Below are 26882 nucleotides of genomic sequence, written 5' to 3'. Positions count from 1 at the left end.
AATATGAAGATCAGTACGTTCTAATTAATCAGAAAAGGCTCTCTAGCTAGCACTATGCCTTGTGCGTGATCTGCGATTTTGCGAATAGCTAGCTAGGTACGTTATCTCAATGATCTAATCTTTTTTTTTTTCTTACTTTCGTGCATTGCAGCTTACAGAAGCTAGACATTCCTTGATTTCGCCATAATTTACTTCAAGTAAATTACGTGCATTATGGCACATATTACTCTCCTTGATTTTCAAGTTTCAACCCAGGCAGCCCTAGAAATTAAGAACAGTAGCATCATATCTGTCACACTTCAATCTGTAGCACTTGAATTATTTCGCAATTTCGTACACAACTCTCTTTGCCAATCATTGAAGTACCTCTTTGATTACCGTAAATAGAAGATTAGTAGGTTGATAGTAAGTACAAAAAAGCGACCCAAATGGCGAACTGGTTCTATGGTGTAGTGGTTAGCACTCTGGACTTTGAATCCAGCGACCTGGGTTCGACTCCCGGTAGGACCTTCTTTTTTAAATTCAATTTCAACTTCCTTTTCTTGACTGTGTCATCTGATCTTTTTTTTTTAGTCAATTTGTTATCTGATCTTCTTCACTGAAAATTTCAGTAATTGACTCATCACGATGGAGAAGTACCAAACCCTAAAAATCGATCAGAAAAACCCAAACTCCCCAGTCTTCTACGTCACCCTCAATCGCCCTAACCACCGCAACGCCCTCTCACGTGACTTCTTCACCGACCTCCCCAAAGCCCTCTCCTCCCTCGACCAGAACCCCGACGCCAACGTCATCGTCCTCACCGCCGCCGGCGACCACTTCTGCGCCGGAATCGACCTCTCCAACCTCTCCTCCATCGCCTCCGACGCCGTCTCCGGTGACCGAGGCCGCGACGGCGAGCGGCTCCGGCGCGCCATCAAGCTCATGCAGGACGCCGTCACCGCCATCGAGCGGTGCCGGAAGCCCGTCATCGCTGCCATCCACGGCGCGTGCATCGGCGGCGGGGTCGATATCGTCACCGCCTGTGACGTCAGGTACTGCAGCGAGGACGCGTTCTTCTCGGTCAAAGAGGTTGACCTGGCCATCACGGCGGATCTCGGAACGCTGCAGCGGCTGCCAGGGATAGTCGGGTACGGCCACGCGCTTGAGTTGGCCTTGACGGGTCGGAGGTTCTCGGGTCACGAGGCCAAGGAGCTGGGCCTGGTTTCCGGAGTCTTCGGGTCGAAGCAGGAGCTGGACAGCGGCGTACGACTCGTCGCAGAGGGTAAATCGGTCATTTAATACATTGATGGATGCTACTTAATTTGGTTTCATGTTTTATATGAAAAGCCTCCTGGTGGTGGCAGGAATAGCTGCCAAGTCGCCGCTGGCAGTGACGGGGACGAAAGCGGTGCTGCAGAGGAGCAGGGATATGAGCGTGGAGCAGGGATTGGACTACGTCGCGACGTGGAATTCGGCAATGCTGATATCCGACGACTTATCAGAGGCGGTCTCGGCTCACAGGCAAAAAAGGAAGCCGGTTTTTGCCAAGCTCTGATATTGCAAATTGTATGCGACGCATCTTCCTCATGTATTGTCACTATTGTGTTTATAAGCTTTAGCTAAAAAAATTATAATAATCCGGGACTAACATAAGGTTTGTGACTTGAATTTTGTGATCATGTAATAAATTGCAAGTTTGCATTTGTAATATCGCTGATATTGTGCGCCATTGTAGAAACTTCAGTTGCGAAAAATGTAGCCAAAACTGTTTTGCTAATACTAGGGTATATGTTGATCTTGTTACATGTCTAGATATTGACAATTAACCATAACTGATGTGAATTAGGAGGTATGATTTGGTATATTAATGTTTATATTGAGGACCTGAAACAAAAACAGCAAATAATACAAAGAAATATAGCAGATCCACACGTATGATTGACTCGGCTATTAGATATTCATAAGCATATTGGTGTGGAAGAACCATTAACCGCAAGCAGACCAAAAATTTAGGGGATTGAAAGGAAAAGAAGGGCAGACATGCTTAGAGTTCCGCAAATTGCTGGTTAAATTACAAGAACCAAATAAAGCCTCATTAAAATTGAACATTCTATGTTGATATCATCTAGTTTGTAGGGTTTCCCTCACTCTATTTTGAACATTGTTTCTTTGATCAAATTAGTTGGCAATGGCATTGTACGTGCTGTGTTTGAAACTTTAAATACCCGCTATAGTGTATCCATGGATTCCCCAAGCTTTCTGTGTTCTAATCTCCATTCATATCTCTTAAATTTCAATAACTTGCAGTTTGCAGAGAGTTGCAAATTTGCAAGACAAAAATGGCTACCACTTTCAAGGCTATGCATGTCTCCGATGTTCCCAATCCGGACCAATCCTCGGAAATTAATGCTGCACTAGCCCTCATCAAAGCTCCATGGTCGGCACAAGGTCAGAAATTTGAATCAAATATATGATTTTCAGCTGGAGGGTTGAGATGTTGTGAAGAAATGAATAATTTTTCGGCTTCTGTGAGTAGGTGTTAATGATCATGGTGAAGGCGTAGAGGCCAAATGTGGATTCAAATGGCCAAAGTTTGTGGTGATGGGACACAGAGGCAGCGGAATGAACATGTTGCAATCGCCTGATGACAGAATGAAATGCATTAAAGAAAACTCAATTCGTTCCTTCAACTCTGCCGCTCAATTTCCCATTGATTACATTGAATTTGATGTTCAAGTACATATTATTGTGCCTCTTCATATTCATCATTTGTGTTCTGCTTTCTTGCTCTTAAGATTGGTTGAGCGAAAAGAACCCTTCTGTGTAGGTGACCAAAGATGACTGTCCAGTCATTTTTCATGACAATTTTATCGCCACCGAGGAGAAGGTTGGTTGACTTTGTTCCATATATCCTACATATCTTTGCTTTATTTCATAGTGAGACTGCAACTGTGCAACGGGAATGTTGTCCTGAATTGTAATTTGATTTCAGGGTGTTTATGTTGAGAAAAGAGTTACAGACATTACTTTGCCAGAATTTCTTTCATATGGACCCCAGTCAGAGCTTGGAAAGGTAATTATCAATGTTCATGTATTCATTTTAAAGTGCTGATCTTTGCATAGGTTGATTTTCTCTTAACAGAACTAGTACTTCTGTCCAGGTAGGGATCCCTATGTTTAGAAAAACAAAAGAGGGGACAATTTTTGAGTGGAAGGTAGAAAACGATGACCCCCTATGTACATTGCAAGATGTGTTTGAGAAAGTCGGCCAGTCTATGGGTTTCAATATAGAATTGAAGTTTGATGATCAGTTTGTGTACATTGAGAAACAACTCCAACATGTTCTCCAAGTAGTCTTGCAGGTATTCATTTAGTTAATTTGTTTAAAACTTTCTCAATGTCTATCTGTTGGGTTAAGAACTAGAAGTTTTTTGTGGATTTGAGTGTTGTAGTCTATCGTTCATCCAGCATAGATTGTTCGTTCTGTGCATAAATAAGAATAATTTGACCGTTTATGCAGCAATAATAACTTCTATAACTTTAAAGCAGGTGGTAAACAAGTATGCGAAGGACAGACCAATTATGTTTTCGAGCTTTCAGCCTGATGTAGTGTTGATGATGAGAAAACTGCAGAGCACCTATCCGGTAAGATTACCTTCTAATCCATATACTCTCAACTAAAAACATTTGAAACGAATCTGTGCAAATAAATGTCTTGAGTAAGACTGGACAAGCCCTTTTACGTCGATTTTCACTTTTTGGAAACTGTCATTTATCCAGGTATATTTCCTCACCAATGGAGGTTCCGAAATATACAAAGATGTTAGAAGGAACTCTTTGGAAGAGGCAATTAAGGTGTGTATGGCTGGCGGTTTGCAAGGAATAGTGTCAGAAGTGAGAGCTATCTTGAGAGATCCGAATGCAGTAACCAGGATTAAAGACTCCAACCTTTGCCTTCTAACCTATGGCCAATTAAAGTAAGCTCTAACTGCTCTATTAATTTTTTTAGAGTTTTTCATTTCTACAGTAAAGGGAACTCATCCTATCAATAATGGGATTCTTGTGAATTTTGCAGTAATGTACCGGAGAAGGTTTACATGCAACATCTCATGGGCGTTGAGGGAGTGATTGTTGACCTTGTCGGAGAGATCACCGAGGCAGTTTCTGATCCAAACAAGTGATCAAGGGATCGATCGCAGATGCATGAACTTAAACTCCAACCTTATGTTCCTGCCAGGAGTCTATACCAGAGTTGATACACCAATTGGGGGCTATATAATAGAAAATATATATGCACTATGGCCAATCCTAGAGGAGCAAACTCCTGTGTATTCTATTGTCACATTAATCTTAGATAAAAAAACCAGTTGTATCCAAAATGGTTGAGTTCTGAGTTCAATTTTTCAGTGCATAAACAGATGATATCCTAATTTGATAACAGAAGATGTGCACTTTGGTGTACAAGGAAGTTACCAGCAAACTAAGAACATTTCTATAAAGAAATGAAATGGAATATGTTGGTTATTTCCGTTATTGCAGTTAACGTACTGAAGCGCCCTAACCCAAAAAAAAATCTGTAGGGCCATATCCCCATATATAAATCCTTTAACCCCTAGCCCAAGCTATCAAGATTTTGATAGCCAATTCATTTCTTGAATCTAGAAGCTTGAAATTTACATTTTTCCAAAGAGAAATTCGCAAATGGCGCTCAAGACGATTCAGCTCTCATTTCCCAAGCCTCTCCAAGTCCAAGAACTTCCCACATTACCCTTCTTCTGCCCGCCATTGATGATTCAAGGTCAGAATTCCAGTGATTCATCACCCTCTCTGCATTCTTGTTCTAAATTTCAAGAAAGATTTTGATTCTGAGTTCTGGGGTTTTGGGATTATGGGTTTTGTGAAAGATGGGAATGATGAAGATGAAGCAAGAAAATGCAGACACAAATGGCCGAAGTTGGTGTTGATAGGACACAGGGGAAATGGAATGAACATGTTGCAGTCCTCTGATATCAGAATGAGAGAAATCAAAGAGAACTCAATCCTCTCCTTCAATAATGCTGCTCAATTCCCAATTGATTTTGTTGAGCTGGACGTTCAGGTATCTTTCTTCTTCTTTCGGTTCCCAATTCGTAACCAAAGCAAGAATCTTGATGCACATCGCATTGTCTGTAATACAGTGCTCACAGTTTGTTTTCTTAGTAGTCTTGCTTTATAGTATGAGAATTTATCTTTGTAGGTGACTAAAGATGACTGTCCAGTAATTTTTCATGACAACCATATCGTCCCTCAGGACAAGGTTACTTGGTTCTTGATCAATCTCTCTAAATTGAGAAGTTCTTGATTTAATCTGCTATATATTTTCATTAGTGTAATCAGTATTGATTATTGGCTTTAATTGAATTGGTCTTTGACCCATATTGTTGCAGCCCAACTTGATCACGTGGACTGCATGCCTAGGTTAATTAGGATGATATATATATGTATGTAACCTAAGGGTTCTAGGGAGAGATACACTCATGCTGCCGCAGATCTGAAGAAACAAAGGGAGTTGAATATTTGTAATTAACCTAAGTCTTCTTCATTCAGAGAGTTTTAGTACAAAGCTCTATTGTATTCTCTCCAATTGATCATAGTGGAATTTCTCGCCGGCTCCGAAAGTGGACGTAGCTCAATCACATTGATTGAGTGAACCACTATAAATCTTGTGTCTTTGTATTTTCTTTTCTTTATTATTCCATATCAATATTGTTGTTTGTTATGCTTCCGCACAACAATCAAAACAATTGGCTTCAGGGTGTTTTCATTGAGAGGAGAGTAACAGACCGTAAGCTACCAGAATTTCTTTGTTATGGACCTCGGAAATAGCTTGGCAGGTTATTATCAATGCCGACTTGTTCGTTTCCGTATTAATAATTATTTTTGAATGTGGATGTTTGGCTAACTAGTCTGATGTGATACTATGTCCAGATAGGAATGCCTCTGTTCAGAAAAATGATAGATGGAAGAATTTTTGAGTGGAAGGTGGAACAGGATGCCCCCTTATGCACATTGCAAGAGGCGTTTGAGAGCCTCGAGCATTCTCTGGGATTTAATATGGAATTGAAGTTTGATGATCACGTAGTCTACACAGAGAGACAGCTCAAGCATGTTCTTCAAGTAGTGCTGCAGGTAAAAACGCTTATTTGGTGGTCTGGAATTGAAAATGTACATTCAATACAATGAGTTTACTATATTGTTGAAAATTTGAAATAGATTCGAATTGAAACTGTTTCGACCTTTTTGTTATACAATGTTGAACATGTGTAGCTGGTAATATATACTAAAAATTGAGTAAACAGGTGGTAGATGAGTATACAAAGGGCAGACCAATCTTTTTCTCAACCTTTCAGCCTGATGCAGCTCTTTTGATGAGAAGAATGCAGTCATGCAGAGCAGTTATCCTGTAAGTATATCACCTTAATTGGAAATTTTCATGCAAACTTGATGTTTTGGATTGATAAAATGATTTTTCAGTGGCTGACATGTTAGTTTTTACGCAGGTGTATTTCGTCACTGAAGGAGGGTATGAAATGTTTGGTGACGTTAGAAGAAACTCTTTGGAAGAAGCAGTTAGGGTGTGCTTGGCAGGTGGTTTGCAAGGCATTGTTTCAGAAGTGAGTGCTATCTTGGGAAATCCAGAAGCTGTAACCAATATTCAAGGGAACAAACTTCGCCTGTTAACTTACGGCCACCTAAAGTAAGCTCATGTTTCTTCCTAAATTTCTGTTATCAAAATTCCAATTAAGTTTTGCATACATTGCCTCTTGACAACCGGTTGTATAATGGTCATGAGATGTGACAAGTGATTGTGTACGCTCAGCTAGCTGTATGCAAGAATTTCTGGAAAATTTTGTTAATCTGACCATGAATTATATGCCTGTGCACTTGCAGTAACATGGTAAAGGCTGTGTACATGCAACTTCAGATGGGCGTTGACGGAGTGATTGTTGACCTTGTTCAAGAGATCACAGATGCAGTTTGTGACTGATAGTACATGTATTTTCACAGCATAATTGATACTTCCTTTCCTAGCAGCTAGAGGTTATCAGACCTACTGCAACATTGAATTAGGCCATACAGTAAGCAGCTAGCCCAAATTTACATTAGGAACTATATCTTCTTCTGTGCATATAGAGTTGCACAATATGAGTACTGTACAAACTACAGAGATCGTTGATCAATATGGATTTCAGAAGTTAGGATTTCATACATGAAAGTTTCAACTTCTGCTAGGGTGCTAGCTGATACCTTCTCGGGTAGAGATATTATTTTCAAGTCTAAACCTGGATGTATACAGCATTTTGTAAGCTCAATCCACATTGTATGATGATTAGAATATGCAGTAGTATCATCATTTTTAGACTATTTGAAGGTTAAAAGTAGTAAATTTGGAATGTATCTGCAATTTGTTCTCCTAACCAAGTTGGTTCATACTCCTAGCCCAACTGTACAAAGTCCACCCGTTCAATATCTGCAGTAGTTATTCCCATTCTGAAGTTCCAGTAGAAAAATGTGCTTATGCTAGGCTGTGTACAAGTACAACTGCCTTGTGCTGCAATCGACTCGCTGTTTCTACTCACGTCATGTGTTTAACTGCTCAATGCACATCTAGCCTTGAGTCTCCATTTATTTTTGTAGATTTCGGCAATTAGTAGTGGGTTTTAAGCATTTCAAACCCCAAAATGCATCACTACAGGTCTGCTGTTATAACACCATGTAGAGGTTTAAAACTCTGCCGTAATTTTCCCTGTTTAAACTTTAAACTAAGTGAAGTGATTCCTAGAGCTCATGAAAACCTGTGAATAACGTTAGAAGTAGGAAGACGATGTAAGTTTGCTTCTAGAAGTAGAATATATACCTTGAAAGTTTCGTAGAATGAGGATTAAAGACGTACGTACGTACGTATCTTTAGATGGAGTGATCGAGGGTGATGTTATCAAGTGGGCCAAATTGGTTTCATATGCCCAAAAAAGACACCCTTCTTTGCTACCATTTCAAATTTTTGGATGAGCCTTTTGAGGAAGTTTCTTTGTTCCACATTCCACACAAAGCTTTTATGATCTGATTCCATTCCATTCCAAGTTGGCAGCTCGGGAAAGTAGAACCAAGGAAGAAAGGTAAGTACGTCGTAATCCCCTATCATGTACAATATACTAATACGTAAAAAATTGTCATGAGGGCAAGTGGATAAGTCGCTATACAATGGGGTTAAGATTTAAACATCATTTGCCAACCTTAATTAGGATATCACGACATACGAAACTACATGTCGCAGGACATACATACATCATTTTCATCCAATATACACCCAATAACTAACTTTTTTCATTTTTTTAAAGATATTTATCAAAACACAATGCGATTGAAACTTGTATGATCGATATAAAATATCAATTATATTTCATTCATAAATAAAATATAATTAATATTACACTTGTCAGTTATTAGTATAGCTTAACAACAAAATTAAGATAGAGCTTGGCTTATACATTTAAGATATATATAGCAATCACATGACTGCTACTTGTGACCTAAGAAGTAAGAACCTATCAATGCAAAGCTATTTTGAGTGGTGTTTTAATCATGTTGGTCGTGTTCCAAAACATTGGGCTTAAAATTGCTCATGGTCGATACGAAATAGCTTGCTTCAGGCTAGCTGGTTGACAACTTGGGTTATCTTTAAAACGAAGAGAAATGTTCCATCTCAATCAAGCTCTATAAGATATTATGCAGGAATGCATGTGTAGGAAGTAACCAAATGAGTGAAATGACCTCTGTTAGCCAATTTGCACTGCTACACAATAGCTGGGTCAACTTTGAAATCAATCTCTGGCGACTCCTTGAGATATAATTAACAAATTCAGACTCTCAAGTCTTCACCCTGTGTTCTAGAAATGGATATGTTGATATATATTTAATTCGGAAACATATGCATATGTCAGTTGCCTATATTACAAGCGATTGCTTGCTGCGGATTGTTTTAATATCATGAAATGAGATCACACTCATTGATTTTTCTTATGGGACAGATTGAGTTTTTATTAATTTTCAGGCCCCTAATTGAACTCCACGAAACCCTTAATCTTGTATATATAATAGGGGAAGTTTTCATGCATATAAAATTTACCCTATCGTACTGAGGCAGCACTAATTAGGAAATGGGAAATGCATCAAATGATGGCCTATGAAGAAAAGAGGACATATAATACTAAAATGATTGACATAAAGGGATCAGCACAATATTTTCTTCTTCCCCATGCCATCAAATAATTTAGTACGAACACTACTCTATTACTCTCCTTTTTTTTTAAATAAGAACTTTAGCGCTATCAACACATTAACTAATGAATGCATATAACATAGTGAACAATAAACTGAGCTATTTTTCTGGTGTAGCCGGCAGTTATTAGCAACACTTGAACTAGGGCAAGAAAAGCATGCATCAACTTGGATCAAATAAGCTGGTCAATCTGCTATGAACCCAACAAGGGAAAAACCCTAAATTCTTCTAATGGTTTGCGTTCCCTTTAAAGTAAACCCTTTTTATTGGGTTCTCCAAACCCAAGTTTCAAACTTTCCCCTCACCGTTCATGTGAACTTGTAAGCTTTATGTCCAATTTATCAGCCAAAACGGCAACGTTGTACACACTAGATGCTTGCAATGGAAGAAAACCCGAAAGAGATGAATTCCATTACAAAAGTAGAAAAAGACGGGCAAGAAGAAGAAGATGAAAAAACCAAGCCAACCCTCACAACCTCAAATTTTATAGAACATTTCATTTCTGATTTATAAGGCACAAAAAAAAAAGAGAGAAGTGTAAACCATGAAAATCTAGGTAGCTAGGTTTTAGAGGAGGAAGCATAAAGGGTTTACCAATGAGCAACATATTTTACTCGAAACACAATAATTGCATCCTTTGACGTTTCTTTCTTACTCCTTAAAAACTCTCTTCAACACCCACACGCAACCCCCTTTGACCCCTCCAATCTTCTCATTCCAATTAGAAAACCCCAAACACCACAACCAAAGACCAAACAAATAAATCCACGGCCGCAATTGTGCTTACGGAACCCCAACTAGTATTCGATTCACTTATTTAATTATAAGCTCAACTTGGCTTCTTCCCACGTTGCTCACTTGCTTGTGGGGATCTCTTAGAGAAACCCTAAATATTCTTCATTCGCAATCGCAAGAGAATTATCATAAATAGATAGTACTATTTAGTTCAGTTTCAAATTCGTAAGTAGGAACATTGAGACTGATTCACGATAAACTACTTATAACATAATCTGGGTTACTTATCTGATCAAAGATTGAAATTTATAAATGAACTTACTCTCAATCATGAATTTTGATTAATTAGTGCTCTAGGAACTAATGTAATTAAATTATGAGAGGAAAGAAAAGAAGGGGGTTGCCCTTCTCCCTACGTAGTCAAGCTTTTCTGGAATTGTCAATGTTTGAGGCTCCAGTTTAACTAGACCTCTCAACCGTCCCACGTTACGTCTACTTTGAGTTTTCCGTTATGCCCCAACTGCCCCTGCCCAGTCGGATGTAATACCACAGCTGCCATTCCGGCCTGCTTTTAAACTAATGTAATTAATCGAATTTTTCAACTGAAAATATGTTGGTGATTCTTTGTGAAGTGCATTTCTGTGCAGCAGTCACTCTACTAAATAAGTGCCTATGTTAGATGAGAAGCTTTAAATTCCTTTCTTTAGTACTCTGTTGCTTGGCAGGTTGAATGACTCTGGATATTTATTTTGTACCACATGACGTAGTGGTTGAAATAAGGTGAAAATGATTTGCACGTTGGAGTAGAAGTGCCGGACGGATTAAATGATCGATAAGTTAATATTTGTTGGAAAAGGGCAGGGCCGTCATTTGGCAAGAGAAGATCATTTCTGATCTCCTAGAGTTTGCATCTGATGGAAAATAGCGAGACAAGAAGATTGAGGAAATCTTTAAATGGGGCATAAACTGAAGGTGGCATTTTTGTCACTTAGCCTAAATCCGACGTGGGTGCCAGGTCGTTTTGGAGGCATGTAGGTCCCTGATCTTTATTCCCTCACCCACCCCCGCGACTCCATTACGCCCCCAATTACTAAATTACCCTTCTCCACATTGGTTGGATGGGAATGGTGAATTGGTGACGATAGGAAACGCAACGCAAGCAGCATGTTTCTTCTTCTTTGTTGTGCGTGATTAATGTTTGATACGAAATATTGAGCATAGTTTAACACGCATCCATATGCGTGCCCCCTATATGTCTGATTCCATCCAAAACCATTTACTATGAGACCAATATTTGGAGAAATTTTTTTACGCTACCATAGCATCACGTGATAATACCCAATTGTCTGTCATTTTAATTACAATTTGACATGTAAGATTTAATCAGAAAAATTATATTTTATCTATTTTGTTAAAAATTATTTTAGATTTCTTTCTAAAACCTTAAATCTTAAACCCTAAACCATATATCAATACTCATGAAGGTCATTTCACAAATAATAAAAATATATTAGATTATAATTTTAGTGTAATAAATCCACGTGTCAAAATATAATAAGTAATGAGTACCACTAGTTATTGTCACGTGCTACTACGGTAGCATATAAAAATTTCTTTAATATTTGGTGCATCAAACACTAGTTTTGGCTAACCTCTATTACCAAAAAGGAAAAAGAAATTAGATTTTTTAAAAGTAATAATCAAAACTTGACTATTTATCGCGATCCGCGTTTTCTAAAATTACATTACATATATTCTATCATTATAATTTGTAGGAGTGGGCATAAAAAACGGAAATCCCGATCTCATCCCGAAATTCATAGGGACGGGACAGAGGTCTAAAAATATCCGTCCCGTCCCGATTCCGTCCCGTTTCATAATAGTGGGACGGGACGTGGGACGAATAATTTTTATCCCACTTCGTCCCGTCCCGTCCCACTTTTAATAAAAATTTAAAAATTCTTATATATTTGTATTAAAATGAAACTAATCTATCTTCTTAATAACTCTAAAATTATATCAACTTAAATAGTAATAGTCAATTATAATATTTTGAACATAATATGTATTTTTTTGTTAAAATTTCATTATTGAATGTTACTTTGTTAATGAAAAAATAAAAATATAGATTTTTATTTAATTTCATAGGAAGGTGGGATTTGTCCCGTCCCAACCGGGGATTAATCCCGAGTGGGATGCATTTTTAAAAACCCTCGTCCCCTCCCGATCTCGTCCCGATTCAAAAGAGTTGGATGTGACGTGGGATGAGCCCCGTCCCGTCCCATCCCGTCCCGTGCCCACTCCTAATAATTTGTTGCCAATATCATTTACTATCTCAGAACTAGTATCACTAGCTTTAGACATATATTAATTTGTACTTGGGTGATATCGTGATGTAGGAAATTCTGATCAGTTTGAAAAGTTCATAACATAATTACTGACTTCTCTATTGGCCATCAAAGCAAACAAATGCTGGGTTCTTATGTGAAGTTGCATTGCGTTGTCTCCAGTTGATGTGCATTGTCTTTGTTACTATTGCAGAGACTATATCACACACATTTGATAGAATGACCATAATTTTCACTAGTAAAGCTAATAATTTGTTGTTTCCAATATGGCAAAATCAATTTTCGACTGGATTATTAATTTTCTTCTTAAATGTACAATAAGTTTTATATGCCTAGAGCATTGAATTAACTTATAATGTCACAGCGAGTTCCCTGAAGATCATTTGCCAGAGGTTGGCAAACTTTGAGACGTTGATACATGCGAAAACATTCGTTTTTCTTCTTGTTCTTACAAATGATCATTAAAAGAAAATATCATTGTACATTTTGACAACGCAACAATTTAAAATCATAGGCCACAGTATCAGAAACAGAAAATACTGTACATGTTCAAATATTCTCTAGGTAATCAGCTTGCATCAATATAGCTTAGGATGCGAATACATATTAGATAGAATCCTCGATAACAAGCTCACTTTAGAGCATCCGAATTCCTCTAATAAGTATTTCTCACGTAATAAGTTTCATACATGTCAACAAATCGAAATTGTTCACGTAAACTAAGCACTTACTCAGCTTCCTGTTGAGGACTTGTAGAGTTGTAGTCGTACGGAAAGAAAGTAGGAAACTAAAGAAAAGAGCTTATTTTGGAACAAAAAGAGAACAATTTTAAAAAATAAAAATTGGACAAATTAAAATCCGTAGTCCGTACTTTCACGTTGCTGAGCAGCCAACAGCTTTGCTTCCCAGAAGAAGAAGTTATGGTGCTTCCGCTGACGGAAACCCGTGAGGGCCACAACCGTAATTTTGCCCCACAACAGCCCTATAAAGTCCTTCTGCTCGGGGATGACCTACAGCTGTCAGCGTGACATAAGCAACGTGAAAGTACTTCATCCCTACGGAGGATCGTAAAGGCGTACAACCTCCCTTTTGCCAACTACTCAAGCCTCCTCGCGCTCAAAAAGACAACATCACCCTTCCCGCCTCGAATGGTACCGAAATGCACCCGCCAGCGCCGAGCCGTTACAAAGCGTCCAAGGACAAAACGGGGAATTTAGGTAAACGATAAACGGACGGGGGAGTTTAGGTTTAACGGTTCGGTTATTTCCAAAGGGCTCTCTCTTCTCTGGTTTTTCAAATGGAGAAGCTTAACCTTTTCGTAGAGACCTGGACGTTTTGTTAAAATAGTGTCAAAGGAAAAAGGAGATTGAGTCTGGTTTACGCCAAATGGGTCTCGTCCTATGCTTCTCCTTCTCCTTCTCCTCCTCCCATTGTCTCTAACACCCGGCCATTACTATAAAAGAAGCCACTTTCTCACTATCATACCCACCGTTGTTCTCCACCTTCTCCAACTTTGTCCTCTTTTTCTCTCCTTGTTCTTGTTCCCCCCTCTCTTGTTCTTCTTGTTCTCATTAGTTCATTTTTCGTCCTATTCTCCCTTAATGCAACTATATAATATATATATATATATACCATCGTAAGCCCTTAAGCTTATAGGCCGCTTTTTTTTTTTTGAATTGGGAATTTAAATTCAAGTTTTTGTCTCGAGTTGTTGTTACTGCGACTTGAGATATAGAGATGGAGAAGCTCAGTTTTGTGAGGAATGGAGAGCTGAGATTGCCGCCCGGTTTCCGGTTCCATCCTACCGACGAGGAGCTTGTTCTTCAGTACTTGAAGCGCAAGGTTTACTCTTGCCCTTTGCCGGCTTCCATCATCCCTGAAGTTGAAGTCTGCAAGTCCGATCCTTGGGATTTGCCAGGTTGGTGTTTTCATATGTACTTGATAAAGCTACAATGTCATTGAGAATTAGTTGGTTCTGATGGAAATGGGGTTTGTGGGTTTAGGTGAATTGGAGCAAGAGAGGTACTTTTTCAGCACAAGGGAGGCCAAGTACCCAAATGGGAACAGATCAAACAGAGCAACAGGTTCCGGGTATTGGAAGGCAACTGGTTTGGACAAGCAAATTGTGGCTTCAAGGGGTAACCAAGTTGTGGGGATGAAGAAGACTCTGGTTTTTTACAGAGGAAAACCTCCACATGGGACTAGGACTGATTGGATTATGCATGAGTATCGGCTCGTTTTAGCTGAAGATAAAAACAACTCAACCTCCCAAGTGAGTTGTAATTTTACGTCATACCAAATTGGAACAAACTGCCATTTCAAACACTTTGAATTTTTGCTGATGGTTGTTTTCATATGTTGTTGCAGAGCCCTGTTCCGGTGAACAATTGGGTTCTTTGCCGCATATTTTTGAAGAAGAGGGGAAGTGGTAAGAATGAGGAAGAACAAGTTCAAGTGCAGGCCTGCAATGTTGACCGAGTGGTTAAGAAACCAAGGATTACTCGGCCTGTTTTCTACGATTTCATGACCAAAGACAGAACCAACTTGAGCCTTGCGCCTTGTTCTTCATCCTCAGGTTCTAGTGGAGTCACAGATGTCGTTTCTAGCGAGACAGAAGAGCATGAAGAGAGTAGCTGCAATAGTCTTTCTTATTTTAGAAGAAAACAGTGAAGTCTAAACCAGTAATCGAGCTAAGTTTCTTGTTGCTTAAATTGTCATAATAACCAGTAAAGTCAGTCTTGGGTCCCTTCAAGTTTTAGAGCCTCTCTCTCCCTTGTCTGTGATTCAAGATAGAAATCGGCGTTGAAGAATTAACTTGTAGTTTGGTGTTATTATGATGAGCAAATTGAGCAATGGATGTTAGCAGATGGTCTGTAATTAAATCCGATCCCCAAGTTTTCTGAATTTTAGAACACTTTGTTCGCATTTTTGTATAGAAAGGCATATGATTTCGAAGCCAATAACAATCCATAGATTAAGGAAGGAACCGAATAAAATCCTCGAAAGATCAATCATCACCTTCGTGCAAGGTTCCCTAATCCTTCCCTAATCCTTTTGTGGAAAAGGCAACATCATCACTCAAAAGGAACCCAATTCCCAACATTGTTTTCAAACAGACCAAGACCACTCAAACTCAAAATCGGCATCATTGAAAAATCAAGCGCAGAATCTTATTCTGGAGAAACAGCCATTCTGATTTTGATATGTTTTACTTTCACAATTACATATGCTGCAATATTCCTCGTTTCAGTGTCATACAAGTAACCAGAGGACTTATAAGGATAGGTATGATGGTGTAGGAGAAACAGGTTTAACTAAAATTGAATCTTCAAGACCAACTGGTGACTGAAAATCTTTTTTTTTTAAACAGTGGATTGTTATTTGTTAACAAGGACAACAGCTGCGATTATTGAAAATAAAAATGTGAGGAAAAGGGACCCTAAGTTGAAAACTGATACATGATCTTAAATTCCCAAAAGCATATGATTTCTCGCAAATTGCTGCAAGTTTACGTAAACGGTACCTCTTAATCCAGAAGAAGAATTTTATAAAAAAAAAAAAAAACTCTGCAGCACATTTTGATGATTTTGTCAAAGATGCTAATCATGGCATTCTGTGTTTTATGTTTCTTAATGAAAGTTAACGACTGCTATGGAACAATATCTACTATAAATCTATAATCCCTGATTAACAAAACCCAGATTAGAGGAGGGAGGATCATCCTCCCACTACTATCGTCCAAAGTCCTCTGCAACATTGACTTGAATGAATATGAAATAAGAGATGCTCATAATGTAGAATACTTTTTCCATTTACTTCTTACTTCTTAGCTCCTGAATGCAAATTAATAATTCTGCCCCAGTTTTGCAGCCGTGTTAGACATGCTAGAATCACAAGAGCCTGCTATAGTTGACTGAACCATTATCCTTCATCATTAGTAACTTTATCTTATCAAATCCATACACAAAAGTACATTGCCTTATCATTACGGTAATCACAACAAAACTACAATTGTTAACTGCTATATAAAGTTCAATGTTTGTAACATTACTCGATCCTCAAGAGCAAGTCGTAATATACCGTTAATCACAACAAAACTACAATTCTTAACTGCTATATAAAGTTCAATGTTTGTAACATTACTCGATCGTCAAGAGCAAGTCGTAATATACCGTTCCTTGTTTTAAATAGCTTAGAATATTTTTTTTACATGTTGTTTCACCTCAAAAGCTTATGGAAGACTTTTTTACGTGCCGATTTACCTCAGAAACTAACCCGATGAGTTATGAATTATGTCATTGAGACTAAAAGAAAGACAACAAAGCAATATATTTTCAGAGTGAAAGAAACATGATGTCTTAATTCACTATTACTTAATATACTGTGGAGGAAAACTACAAGAGCTTGGTTGTTGTTCTTGAGGAACATGGAAGATGATATCATAGGCTATAAAGGTTTGAAGATATGCCACAAACCCATGAGAGATTGCCAAGTGGACATCAGTTGGATAAAGGACGGCATTAACTATATTAAAAACCCTTGATTGTGAGTATTGCTTATGCATAATTGAGCTAATTTGATAGCCATAAACAGGAAAAGGGAGAAGAAACTAAATTATGAGTTAGATAAGGAAATATATGCCGACCCAAGTTTCTTGTGACACTGGTTTTAGGGGGCTTTTGGAGTTCTTCACGTCACTTTGTTCTCTACCTCGAAATGAAATATGAATTTTTAATTTCCCTAATAAAACCCTAAAAACTAAAAATAGGAAAATTTGGATTGGATATGTGGAGTGCTGACTTGGGTTCTCAAATTGTCAATCACGTGGTAAGCCCATCATGGTAGACCACACAGCAAAACTGATTAGGTCAATCACTAATTGAAGAAAACCCCAAAACTGTCCTACAGACACAGAGGAGGACAAGTCAAGGGAAGGGCGTTTACGTCATTTGGCAATGATATTACCCAAGCAGACAGAGAATGTGTAATAATCTCAATTGACCAGTTCCAGTATCTGGAAGCCAGAAACCAACCCACCACTTCTAAAATCAAGTTTTTCAAATGGTTGCTTAGTATCTATGCAACAAAGACACCTCCAAATTTTTACATAATTAAAACTAGTTCTAAACAGCATTTGTCTGATCGAGATTTAAACGGTCGCAATCGCGATTAATTTTAATTAAAGGGTTAAGGAATGGCTGTCTCTAATTTCATTAAACTATCATAAACCTAAAATTGGAGGTGAAACAAAGAGGGAAGGGGAAAGGGATCCAAAGCTTGGAGAATCTGAAATGATAGGGTGGGTTGGGGAGGTTTATAATTTAAGTGGGAGATGTCTCCTACACGCAACTATTTCCTCTCAAACAGTTTTAAACTCTTGCAACAAAGATATTGAATATTTTGCCCAGTTGGAAATGAATGGGGGGCAGATTATATTATTTGTGGTGCTAGGCTCATTGCCAGAGATAAAAGAGAATCATCCCCAACTTGCATGTGATGACTGAGTAGTTTCTTTGTTTGTTTTCCTTTGCCCTAAACTAGAGGTTCTTTTCAAATCAAGTGCCTAATGTACTGTTATGTTTCTTCCTTTTCAGGTTAGAAAGTGAAAGGTTTCAACATCCACATTAACATATGTAGCTTTCAATTGGCATAAAATCTTAAATATAACAACACAAGACAGTGCATATATATCAAATAGGGTTGTAAAACAAGTAAAATCCACTCAGCTTAATCACGGAAATTGAAGTAAAACCTAAAGATAAGTCACAATGGTTCCATAATCAAATGGTTAAGTATATGGGACATCATGTGTATAGCTGAACACACAAAGATCTCCACAGCACATGTAATAGGATCAAAATGGTTGCGTGTGAAAGAGGAAAATCACAAGTGAATGAGCACAAGTATCTCTCTTCATATTCTATGACTGATTTAGAGCAAACACCTACAGAAAATGAAATGAGGAGGAATTAATAAATTTCTCAAATGTCAATATCAGTCTTGTACCTACAGAAGAAACTTGCTAGCAAAGAATTTTTCAGCTCCCTCTGGTGGTTTTCTTTCGTGTCCACAATCTTCATTGTTGTCCAACATCACAGTTTTCTTATAAATGTAATGGACCACACATCACCCCTATGAGATAATTCAGTATTATCCACCGTATATAGAATTTGGGAGTGCAAGATTCCCTAAATAAAACATCAACTAAAAACCACCCCTTCAAACCCAGAAGGGGTATTTGATATTTCATCAGCAGATATGAACTAACAGTTAAACTATTTCAAACCGGAAATACTACCAATCCATCTGGCCGGTATTTGAAGACTGGGGATCGATATTCCGCAAACAATATGGTTTTGAGAAAGCGAATAGCTATCCTAGTTGGTTTCACCCCAGGCAACAAGAAGCAAACCATGTGGTAGAAAACTCTAGCATATAGCTAATCCGAGGGGGTTGGCTCCAGACACAAACTGCGGACATGAACATTCCACTGAATCCCTTGTTGGCAGATAATAGTATCATAGATCTATCTATTTTTCACAAAAAGATAATAGACTAATGGCTCATGTGTTCTCTAAACTAGTAACCATCTTCAGATTAAGGCCTACTACCCAATATGCAATCTTGGGCTGCTTTAAACATTAGATATGGAATTGAGTCTTTCCAAACTCCTAAAGTAGTGCTAAGAACAGGAAGCAATATTGCAACCAGAAATATCAATAAGCCTCAAGTTGAAGATACACTTGGCAGCGGGAAATCTAAAAAAAAATCTTATGACTATGAAAATTCATCAGAGTTATCTAGGGTACACATAATATAAGAACTTCAAATATGCCATACAGAATGCTTTTAAGTAGAGAAGATCAAAATGCAGGTTCAGGATGGCATTCAGTTAAAGCTCATAACGTACAGAGCATACAAATAGGCTTTAAGGCCAATAATGGAGAAAACAACTAATGCATGCATTTGGTTTGTCTAGCACCCTTACTCATTTCCACCTATTCAGTTGTCTTTCTCACAACTTCACTAGCATCAAGCCCTGACAATATTGAAGGAGGCGGTTCAGCACATGCCCTCAGGACAGCCTCATTCTGCAAGTGTTATAACCAAAAAGTTCAATACAACAGTTATGTGTATAGGTAGGAACATGAAAGCTAACAGCATCCACACTGCAAATAAAAGCTTCCTATGTATCACCCCAAATCAGGAATGGATAAATAGTTATAAGAAAAAAATTGAAGCAGCAACTACACATAGAGGACCACGGAAAGCATAGTATACTCTGATTTCACGGGGGCGGGGGTTGCTCAATTTCGCAAAGTTATGCAGAACACAGACACTTAAAGAGTTCCAACATTAGAAAATGCTCAGCCAGGATCATCAGAGCAGCAACAATTACTCTCCGGTTTAACCCAACAAACATTAGAAACGATGATGATGAGGAATGACTATAGAAGAACCATAACTTTGACAAGTTCAGTTCATATAACATTTCAACTAATACAATCCACACAAACTGTATCTCTTTCTACCAGTACTCCAACTCCAATTTCTCAATTCCTCTTCGTCAAAACTAAAATAGTATCTATCAATTTGAAGCATTAATGCGGAATTGCGGTGAGATAAACATATGGAAAAATATCAAGTAATGCAATCAATTTGAAGTACGGAGGAGGTGTGATTTGTAAAACCCTAAATCGGAGAGATAGAGAGGCGAACCTGCCAAACACGGAGGAGGCGCTTCTTGGCGTTGGCCTTGCGGGTGGTGGTGAGCTTTATTCTCTTCCAAACCAGACCGCCGGAGTCGTGCTTCTTCACTATCTCCATCACTCGCGTCCCCCAAAACGCACCCGCCATCTTCTTTCTCTTCTCTCTTCTGAATTCACTGGGTTTTGGCTGCACAATTGGGCTCGGTTCGCTTCACTTTTCGGCTCCAAGTAGGCCCGTTTAACTTGGTGAGTGATGAATTAGACAAAAGGATAATTAATTAATTGCAAAATATTCTTTTTTTTTTTTTAGAGAAACAAAATGTTCTAAATCTAAGCAACACCACCCTACTTCTTTCTATAGACTTGTCTTCGATTGTCCCTTCACTCCCTTGTATGCTATTGTAGTAACACAAAATTTCATCATTTTTGTATGAGATATAAGAACATGGAAAATAGAAAAATTAGCAGAGATCGGAGTATGAGATGAATTGTAAATACATGAATGAATATGTTATTATGTCTCAATAAACAATCCTAATCAGTCTAGTTTATCTTTGCTTGTCAATTGACTCGGTTCAACATCATCATGATCAACTCCATCATCACCATTAGCAGCCCATGGTAGACACACTAAAAAGAAAAGCTCATGGCCTCTTTTTTCTATCACTCTAAGACCTATTGTTTTTCAAAGCCTGGACGAGTATTGGGTACTGCTTTTTCAGCGTTCTCTGCTACATCTCCTCAACAAAGTGGGGTGAACTATTCACATAAGCGATGTAAGCTCTCAATATGTCACTTTCTTTACTACGAAAATGTTCAGCAATGAATCCTTCGAAATGTTTCGGAGGATTTCAGAAGTATATCGTAAACTTGCATGTTTCTATAAAAGCATCCATAGGGCTGGACACGACTGTGTGAAAGGGAATGGGCCGATTGTTCAGGTAGGGCTCGGCATTGAGAACAAGAGCCTGAAGTGAGCCAAGAACGAAGAAAAATCGTCGACTTGGATGGAACCCGTCGCTCATGTCTCGAGCCAACCCACATATTCAAAAGGCTTAAGCATATATGTCCAGACGACGATAGGTTCGGGCTCAAACATAACCCGTAAGACCAATAGTGGACATGAAGCGGGCAATTAGGATACTTGGGCGGAAACTTGATATCAAAGAAAAAGAAGCCATCGTGGTAAGGTGTCCCAGCTACTCCGAGAATCATTACTCTCATAAGATTGACACGCTTTTCATACACCCACACCTATATGGTGTCTGAGAGACTATTCTCCAAAAATATTCCACTTACGCATGATCCTCTTGTAGACAGTACTATTATTGTTGATGAAACAATCTCCATATCCATGCCCTTGTTTTTCCTTGTTATTGTAGCAGTGGTTTGAATGATCCGAAACAATGTCAAACTGCTTGAAGTCGGCCATTAGTGTTTTTCTTCTTCTTCTTCAAGATTTTAGTCCACGAGAAGCTAGTGTCCTCACTTTTTGTTTCTGAAATGGCTTCTATTCTAAACAAGGAATCATGAGCCCATGAGGAATCATATTCCCAATTGGTTTTGCATATGTAATAGATCCATGCATGATTGTTTCTCAACTCTCCGAGCATGAAAAACGAAAATATTCTTTCTTACATGCAGGCAACTAACTGACAGAAGACCCTTGTAAGGAGCCAGGTGTGGGCCATGAATACATTTCAAAGCACACACCAAATCAAATGCTTTAATATATGTCTTATGATGTACATGAATACATCACTCTGGAAAAACTACTTCTTAGGCATTCAATCACATACTCACTGCATCCCACACCCTTAAGGATATGATAGATAAAGTCTCAAACTCTAAACCATTTGAGTCTTATCGATAAGCAGAAATACAAGTAAGCTGAGGTAAAGCTGGATAGGCAAAAAGAGCTAAAACCCAGAATTGAAATGAATTATTCCCCATTTTTCAATCTAAAGATGGAGAGTACACCTACAGTGGTGTTGTGACACCATCCAATTTGGGTCGAGCGTTTTGACCATAGCCCATAGGTACGTGGAGCATTTCAGTATTTGTATGATTTGGGCAATTAGGTTTGGATAACTAGTATTCTCGTCTTGTTGAGCTTCAAAACTCAGAAGTGATTGTGTGCCCAAGTACAAGCAGAGCGAAAATGAAGATGAAGAAGAAAAATGGTCATCTATGTACTAATTCCCTCTCATTATTTATCAACAGTCTCTTTGGTCTTCGGAAGAGCAAAGTGCATTCACGCAGAGATAGTTGATGATGTAGATTTTGATATATAACCCAATCCGTCTTAGGAAATTAACTGATGTTTCTAATGGTATACTTCAAAGTTTCCCAAGTTCCACTTTTCTGTTCACATATAGTGTTCATGATTAATTGGAGAAACTCGTTTCATTAATTGTCGATGATTATTCTATGTGCATTTTTTGATTGAAAAGTACGTATTATCAGCTCCATGAAATATTAGTAATCAGCTCTATGTTTGCATGTCAATTAGTGCTGTCGTCTGGAATTATTAAGTAGAATTCTTCTCACGTATAGTAAAGATCTGAGTTTTACCCAACATTAATGAAGTTTTTCATTAATTCCAAAAAAATGGGTAAAGATATGAGTGTGACAGGGTTGGTTAACTTGATTTTACATCTGGTTCAAATGGATGCTCTAAGTGGAAGAAAAATTAGACGATTTCGTCAAATACCATAACTGGTCATTCGTCGTTTAATTTTTTCACGTAGGTTGCGATTTCTATTTGGAGAGGCACAAATGATGCATTAGTAATAACATTTAGCCAATAAAAGAAATATTCAATATTCTAAGAGGAAAAAAAAAGATAACAAAAACTCAGGTGACCCTGATGGGAGTTTGAACTCTTAGCCAATAAAGCACAAATACAAATGTGCAAGAAAACATTGTCCGTTTAAAATATGAACGGGACTTTGGATGCTATAGAAAGAGAGGGAAAAGGGAAAAGTATATGAGCGGGAAACTAAGATAGCGTGCTGAAATATAGCAGGTACGAGTCTTAACCCGCTTACCCATTCTGGACCTTTAAAAGTTTAAAACCCCTAAATTGAAGAAAGAGAGGAAACTTTTCAGACATAGAGAGTGAGATTTTCTAATCTTGGGGACAACGATGGACGATTTACTACTTGATTTCGTACTATCTTTGAGCACGTTACTTTCTCTTTGGAATCCAGTGTAAGGTTTAGTAGTTTTTTTAGGATTCGTCTATGGTGCAGCGCTGCATACCATATACCGAATCGGACGGTGGATAGAGGGTGTTTTGAAATGCACGTGGGGTATGTGGGGTGTATAGACGGTGGATTAAGGGCGCTGCACACATGCAACACTGCACCATAGAATTTTCCGTTTTTTTATTATTAAAATTATTATTTGCTGAGTTAGACAATTAAACTAAGACTAATAGAATTAGACTATTACATACTAGATTATATCTTTGAGTGATATAGTGATTGATCAACTAGGCTCACTAGACTATTGATTGATATTTCACTAGACTAGACTAGACTATTGGCTGGGTGGGTGCTTGATTGCTTGGTATAATTCTTTGAGTTTACAGTGTTCAAACAAAAGACACAGTACTCCATGGATGGAGGGGCACTCCAAGTCTGTTTGAAATTTCATGGTCAACGTTATAGTTGGATGACATGAGCACTTTGTGCGACGTTCTTAACATGTTTTTACCTCCATTTGTACTTTACTTAGCCTTTATTGTGAGTCATAATAAGACTCTTGCGCGGTATTGGATGCATTTTTGTGCTTAAATGAGTTAAAAAACGCATAATTGGTCTAGAGTCATAGTTTGAGTAAGAATCCTTGTAGGACTAGAAAACCTAGTTGAATTAGAAGTCTTCATTTTTCTACGTTTTGGTCGCATTGACGATATTTTGAGAGTCCTTCTTGCACTAGGAATCTTTGTTAGGTTTCGAAACTAATTATTTCTTACTTTTGATTTTATTTTCTTATTTTCAGATTTGATTTAAGAGATAATAGTAGAGGAAAAGAAGGAGAAGTCATGCACATGGAGTCCTATCATCAACAAGTCATGCAACAATTAAATAAAAGAGATAAATAAAGTGGAGAGAATTAAGAGATGTAATCCTTGCCGTGGGAAGAAGAAAAGAAGAAGGAAGAAATAAATGTGAAGATTAATTAAGTGAAAATTGTAGTATGATGTTTGTGTGTGATTATTATTTTGTATTAAGAATCGAAATTTTCATATTGTTTTATTGGATTTTTGGATCTTTGCCGAATTAATAGTTTCCTCTAATTATTGAGTTTGTATTTCTATTGTTGTGTTCTAATCATCTTTCTCATACTTTTAGATAATTTTCAGATATGTGCATATGAATTTAGTGCTTGGATGTAGTCCCTAAGATTGTGTTTGAGTGCTAGATTCATCAACCATATTGACACAAATCGAATCATGCCCTAAGTAGGTTCGGTTTGTGTTGATTAAAAGTGATAAAAATTCTGAAAATTTACATGTGAAACCATAGTGGGTGACGACATACATGAAACATGTCTCCAACAAAGATTTTGTGCTTAAATGTAATCTTGTTTGATTTCTACTCTAAGTGTTATTGAATTCGATTGCATGTAAATTTAGATTAGGCCCTAAGTCAATCTAAATGTTAAATGAAATCTTACATGATTAGATGATCTCCTAAGGTTCTAATTGTATTGGTGTCTAAAAAATATGTAATTGGTCGAATTAGAATGCATGATAGGTTCGAACTTGTAATTATGTGATGTAATAAAAAATTTGGTTTAAGTTTATTAAAGAGAAGTCGATCATGTAAATAGTAATTTATGTTTTATTTTAGTAATTAATATTCAATCTCAAACCCCTTATTATTTGTTAACATTAAAAGTTTAGAGTTCCCTTCAATTTTCCGGACTGAACGATCCATGCTTATTCTATACTAATGATGATGTTTTACATGGTTTATTATAAACGTTGTAATTAACGCTATATCATTTTGGCGCGGTTGGATTTACTATATTTTTTTTTGAAAAGTGTAAAATAAAAAAAAATTAAAAAACTTTATCTTTGTAAAAATAAATTTTGTGTACAGTAAATCAATTTTTAAAAAATAAAATAAATATATGTGAACAGTAATAAGTAACATTAAAGTACGCACAATAAAAAAACATGAACAGTACTTCGTAAAAAAATTTAAATTTTTTTATTCTATATTTTTGTGATAAATGTTTTAATTTTGTTATAGTATGCATATAGGATACTTATTACACTTGGATAAAAAAATTTAAGGAAGCTAAAATGTTTATTTATGCTTAGTTTATTGTAACTTATAAAGTGAACGGAACATGTAAAATCCATTTTGTTAATATTAGTCTTAACATCCATTTGTACCTTGCTAAGGTCACTTGGGGTTGAGGGCGGCTTTTATTAACACTTTGCGAGCAGTCTAACACACAAATTTATTTTGAGCTGAGTAAGTGGCATGCTATTTTCATTACTCTGGTTCAAGGTTTACAAAATTGGATCTCAAAGGCCCATAGATTGACATACATCTCAGTGATGAAGTCGATTGGGAAAGCATCATTTCGAGGATATGGCTCCCGTGGTGTCCAACAAATGAGTCATGCCTTGTGACTATCTCTGATTCTAGCTATCCAGCCTTCTGAAACAAATAAATGAGTTTGTGTCTAGACGACGTACTTAGGCCACACGTCCACCTCGCTTTATAACTTAGAAAATAACTTTATATAAATAGATGTATAAGAGATAATACTAGAGGAAAACAAGGAGAAGTCATGCACATGAAGTTCTATCATCAACAAGTCATGCAACAATTAAATAGAAGAGATAAAAAAAGTGGAGAGAATTAAAAGATGGAGTCCTTGCCGTGGGAAGAAGAAAAGAAGAACGAAAAAATAAATGTGAAGATTAATTAAGTGAAAAGAAGAGAGATGGAGCCATGCATATGCACCCTAAAAGCTAGAAGATTATCATTAAAGGAATAAAACATAACATGATTTAGGAAATAAAATATGACATGATTTAAGGAATAAAACATGACATGATTTAGGGAATAAAGCATAGCATGATTTAAGGGATTAAAACATGACATTATAATAGGAAGAAAGATGCAAGTTCAAACCAAGCATACCCACATTTTTTCTATATATACATGGCTTCACCTTTCAAATAATATCACTTCTCATTTGCATTCAAGAGCCAAAACTCTACCAAAATACTACCTCAAACATCTTTCACCAAAACAGCAAGCCGTTCTCCCCCATATACCAATTCCATCTCCACCGAAATCACCATTGAAGACACACCTCCAAGGTTCCTACAACGTGTGATTCTTGCAACTCTTTTTCATGAGTTTGTTCGTTTTTGATTTTTTACAATACTTTATCTATGCAGATTGTAGTATGATATTTGTGTGGGATTATTATTTTGTATTAAGAATCGAAATTTTCAGATTGTTTTATTAGATTTTTGGATCTTTGCCGAATTAATGGTTTCCTATAATTATTGAGTTTATTTCTATTGTTGTGTTCTAATCATCTTTCTCATACTTTTAGATAATTTTTCAGATATGTGCATATGAATTTAGTGCTTGGATGCAGCCCCTAATATTGTGTTTGAGTGCTAGATTCATCAACCATATTGGCACAAATCGAATCATGCCCTAAGTAGGTTCAGTTTGTGTTGATTAAAAGTGGTAAAAATTCTGGAAATTTACATGTGAAACCATAGTGGGTGACGTCATACAT

General features: G+C 37.4%; 4 protein-coding genes, 1 non-coding gene and 1 pseudogene across 8 annotated transcripts; 5 read left to right on the top strand and 1 right to left on the bottom strand.

Moving 5' to 3' along the window:
* Nucleotide 1: 1 nt before the first annotated feature.
* LOC126789863 (delta(3,5)-Delta(2,4)-dienoyl-CoA isomerase, peroxisomal) lies at nucleotides 2-1793 on the top strand. Of its 3 annotated transcripts, none has more exons than XM_050515930.1 (3): nucleotides 2-96; nucleotides 612-1264; nucleotides 1347-1793. In XM_050515930.1, the coding sequence occupies exons 2-3, from the start codon at nucleotides 628-630 to the stop codon at nucleotides 1535-1537; spliced, it is 828 nt and encodes a 275-aa protein (XP_050371887.1). In that variant the 5' UTR covers nucleotides 2-96; nucleotides 612-627; the 3' UTR covers nucleotides 1538-1793. The 3 variants fall into 3 exon arrangements, with proteins under 3 accessions (XP_050371887.1, XP_050371888.1, XP_050371886.1); XM_050515931.1 differs by lacking the exon at nucleotides 2-96 and adding an exon at nucleotides 484-501; XM_050515929.1 differs by lacking the exon at nucleotides 2-96 and having other exon boundaries at nucleotides 577-1264.
* Nucleotides 439-510, top strand: TRNAQ-UUG (transfer RNA glutamine (anticodon UUG)). The gene has a single exon. It is a non-coding gene; the product is annotated as a tRNA-Gln (tRNA).
* Nucleotides 1401-4424, top strand: LOC126789856 (glycerophosphodiester phosphodiesterase GDPD3-like). 2 transcript variants are annotated; one of them, XM_050515922.1, is made up of 9 exons: nucleotides 1401-1548; nucleotides 2290-2430; nucleotides 2519-2718; nucleotides 2810-2869; nucleotides 2975-3055; nucleotides 3144-3344; nucleotides 3529-3627; nucleotides 3763-3959; nucleotides 4058-4424. In XM_050515922.1, the coding sequence occupies exons 2-9, from the start codon at nucleotides 2322-2324 to the stop codon at nucleotides 4161-4163; spliced, it is 1053 nt and encodes a 350-aa protein (XP_050371879.1). In that variant the 5' UTR covers nucleotides 1401-1548; nucleotides 2290-2321; the 3' UTR covers nucleotides 4164-4424. The 2 variants fall into 2 exon arrangements, with proteins under 2 accessions (XP_050371879.1, XP_050371881.1); XM_050515924.1 differs by having other exon boundaries at nucleotides 3532-3627; nucleotides 4058-4422.
* A 254-nt stretch (nucleotides 4425-4678) lies between these two features.
* On the top strand, nucleotides 4679-7108 carry LOC126789858 (glycerophosphodiester phosphodiesterase GDPD3-like; annotated as a pseudogene).
* Nucleotides 7109-13797: 6689 nt separating this feature from the next.
* Nucleotides 13798-15309, top strand: LOC126789865 (NAC domain-containing protein 83-like). Its single transcript, XM_050515932.1, has 3 exons — nucleotides 13798-14302; nucleotides 14388-14656; nucleotides 14752-15309. Exons 1-3 carry the CDS (start codon nucleotides 14122-14124, stop codon nucleotides 15052-15054), a joined length of 753 nt encoding a protein of 250 aa, XP_050371889.1. The 5' UTR covers nucleotides 13798-14121; the 3' UTR covers nucleotides 15055-15309.
* A 3818-nt stretch (nucleotides 15310-19127) lies between these two features.
* Nucleotides 19128-20285, bottom strand: LOC126789875 (uncharacterized). The gene is made up of 2 exons (XM_050515944.1): nucleotides 20104-20285; nucleotides 19128-19475 (listed from the first exon to the last, which is right to left on the bottom strand). Exons 1-2 carry the CDS (start codon nucleotides 20239-20241, stop codon nucleotides 19383-19385), a joined length of 231 nt encoding a protein of 76 aa, XP_050371901.1. The 5' UTR covers nucleotides 20242-20285; the 3' UTR covers nucleotides 19128-19382.
* Nucleotides 20286-26882: the final 6597 nt, after the last annotated feature.

Source organism: Argentina anserina, chromosome 4 (assembly GCF_933775445.1).
Source record: "Argentina anserina chromosome 4, drPotAnse1.1, whole genome shotgun sequence".
In the NCBI taxonomy this organism is placed as follows: domain Eukaryota; kingdom Viridiplantae; phylum Streptophyta; class Magnoliopsida; order Rosales; family Rosaceae; genus Argentina; species Argentina anserina.
This window is presented reverse-complemented; position numbering and strand designations above follow the sequence as displayed.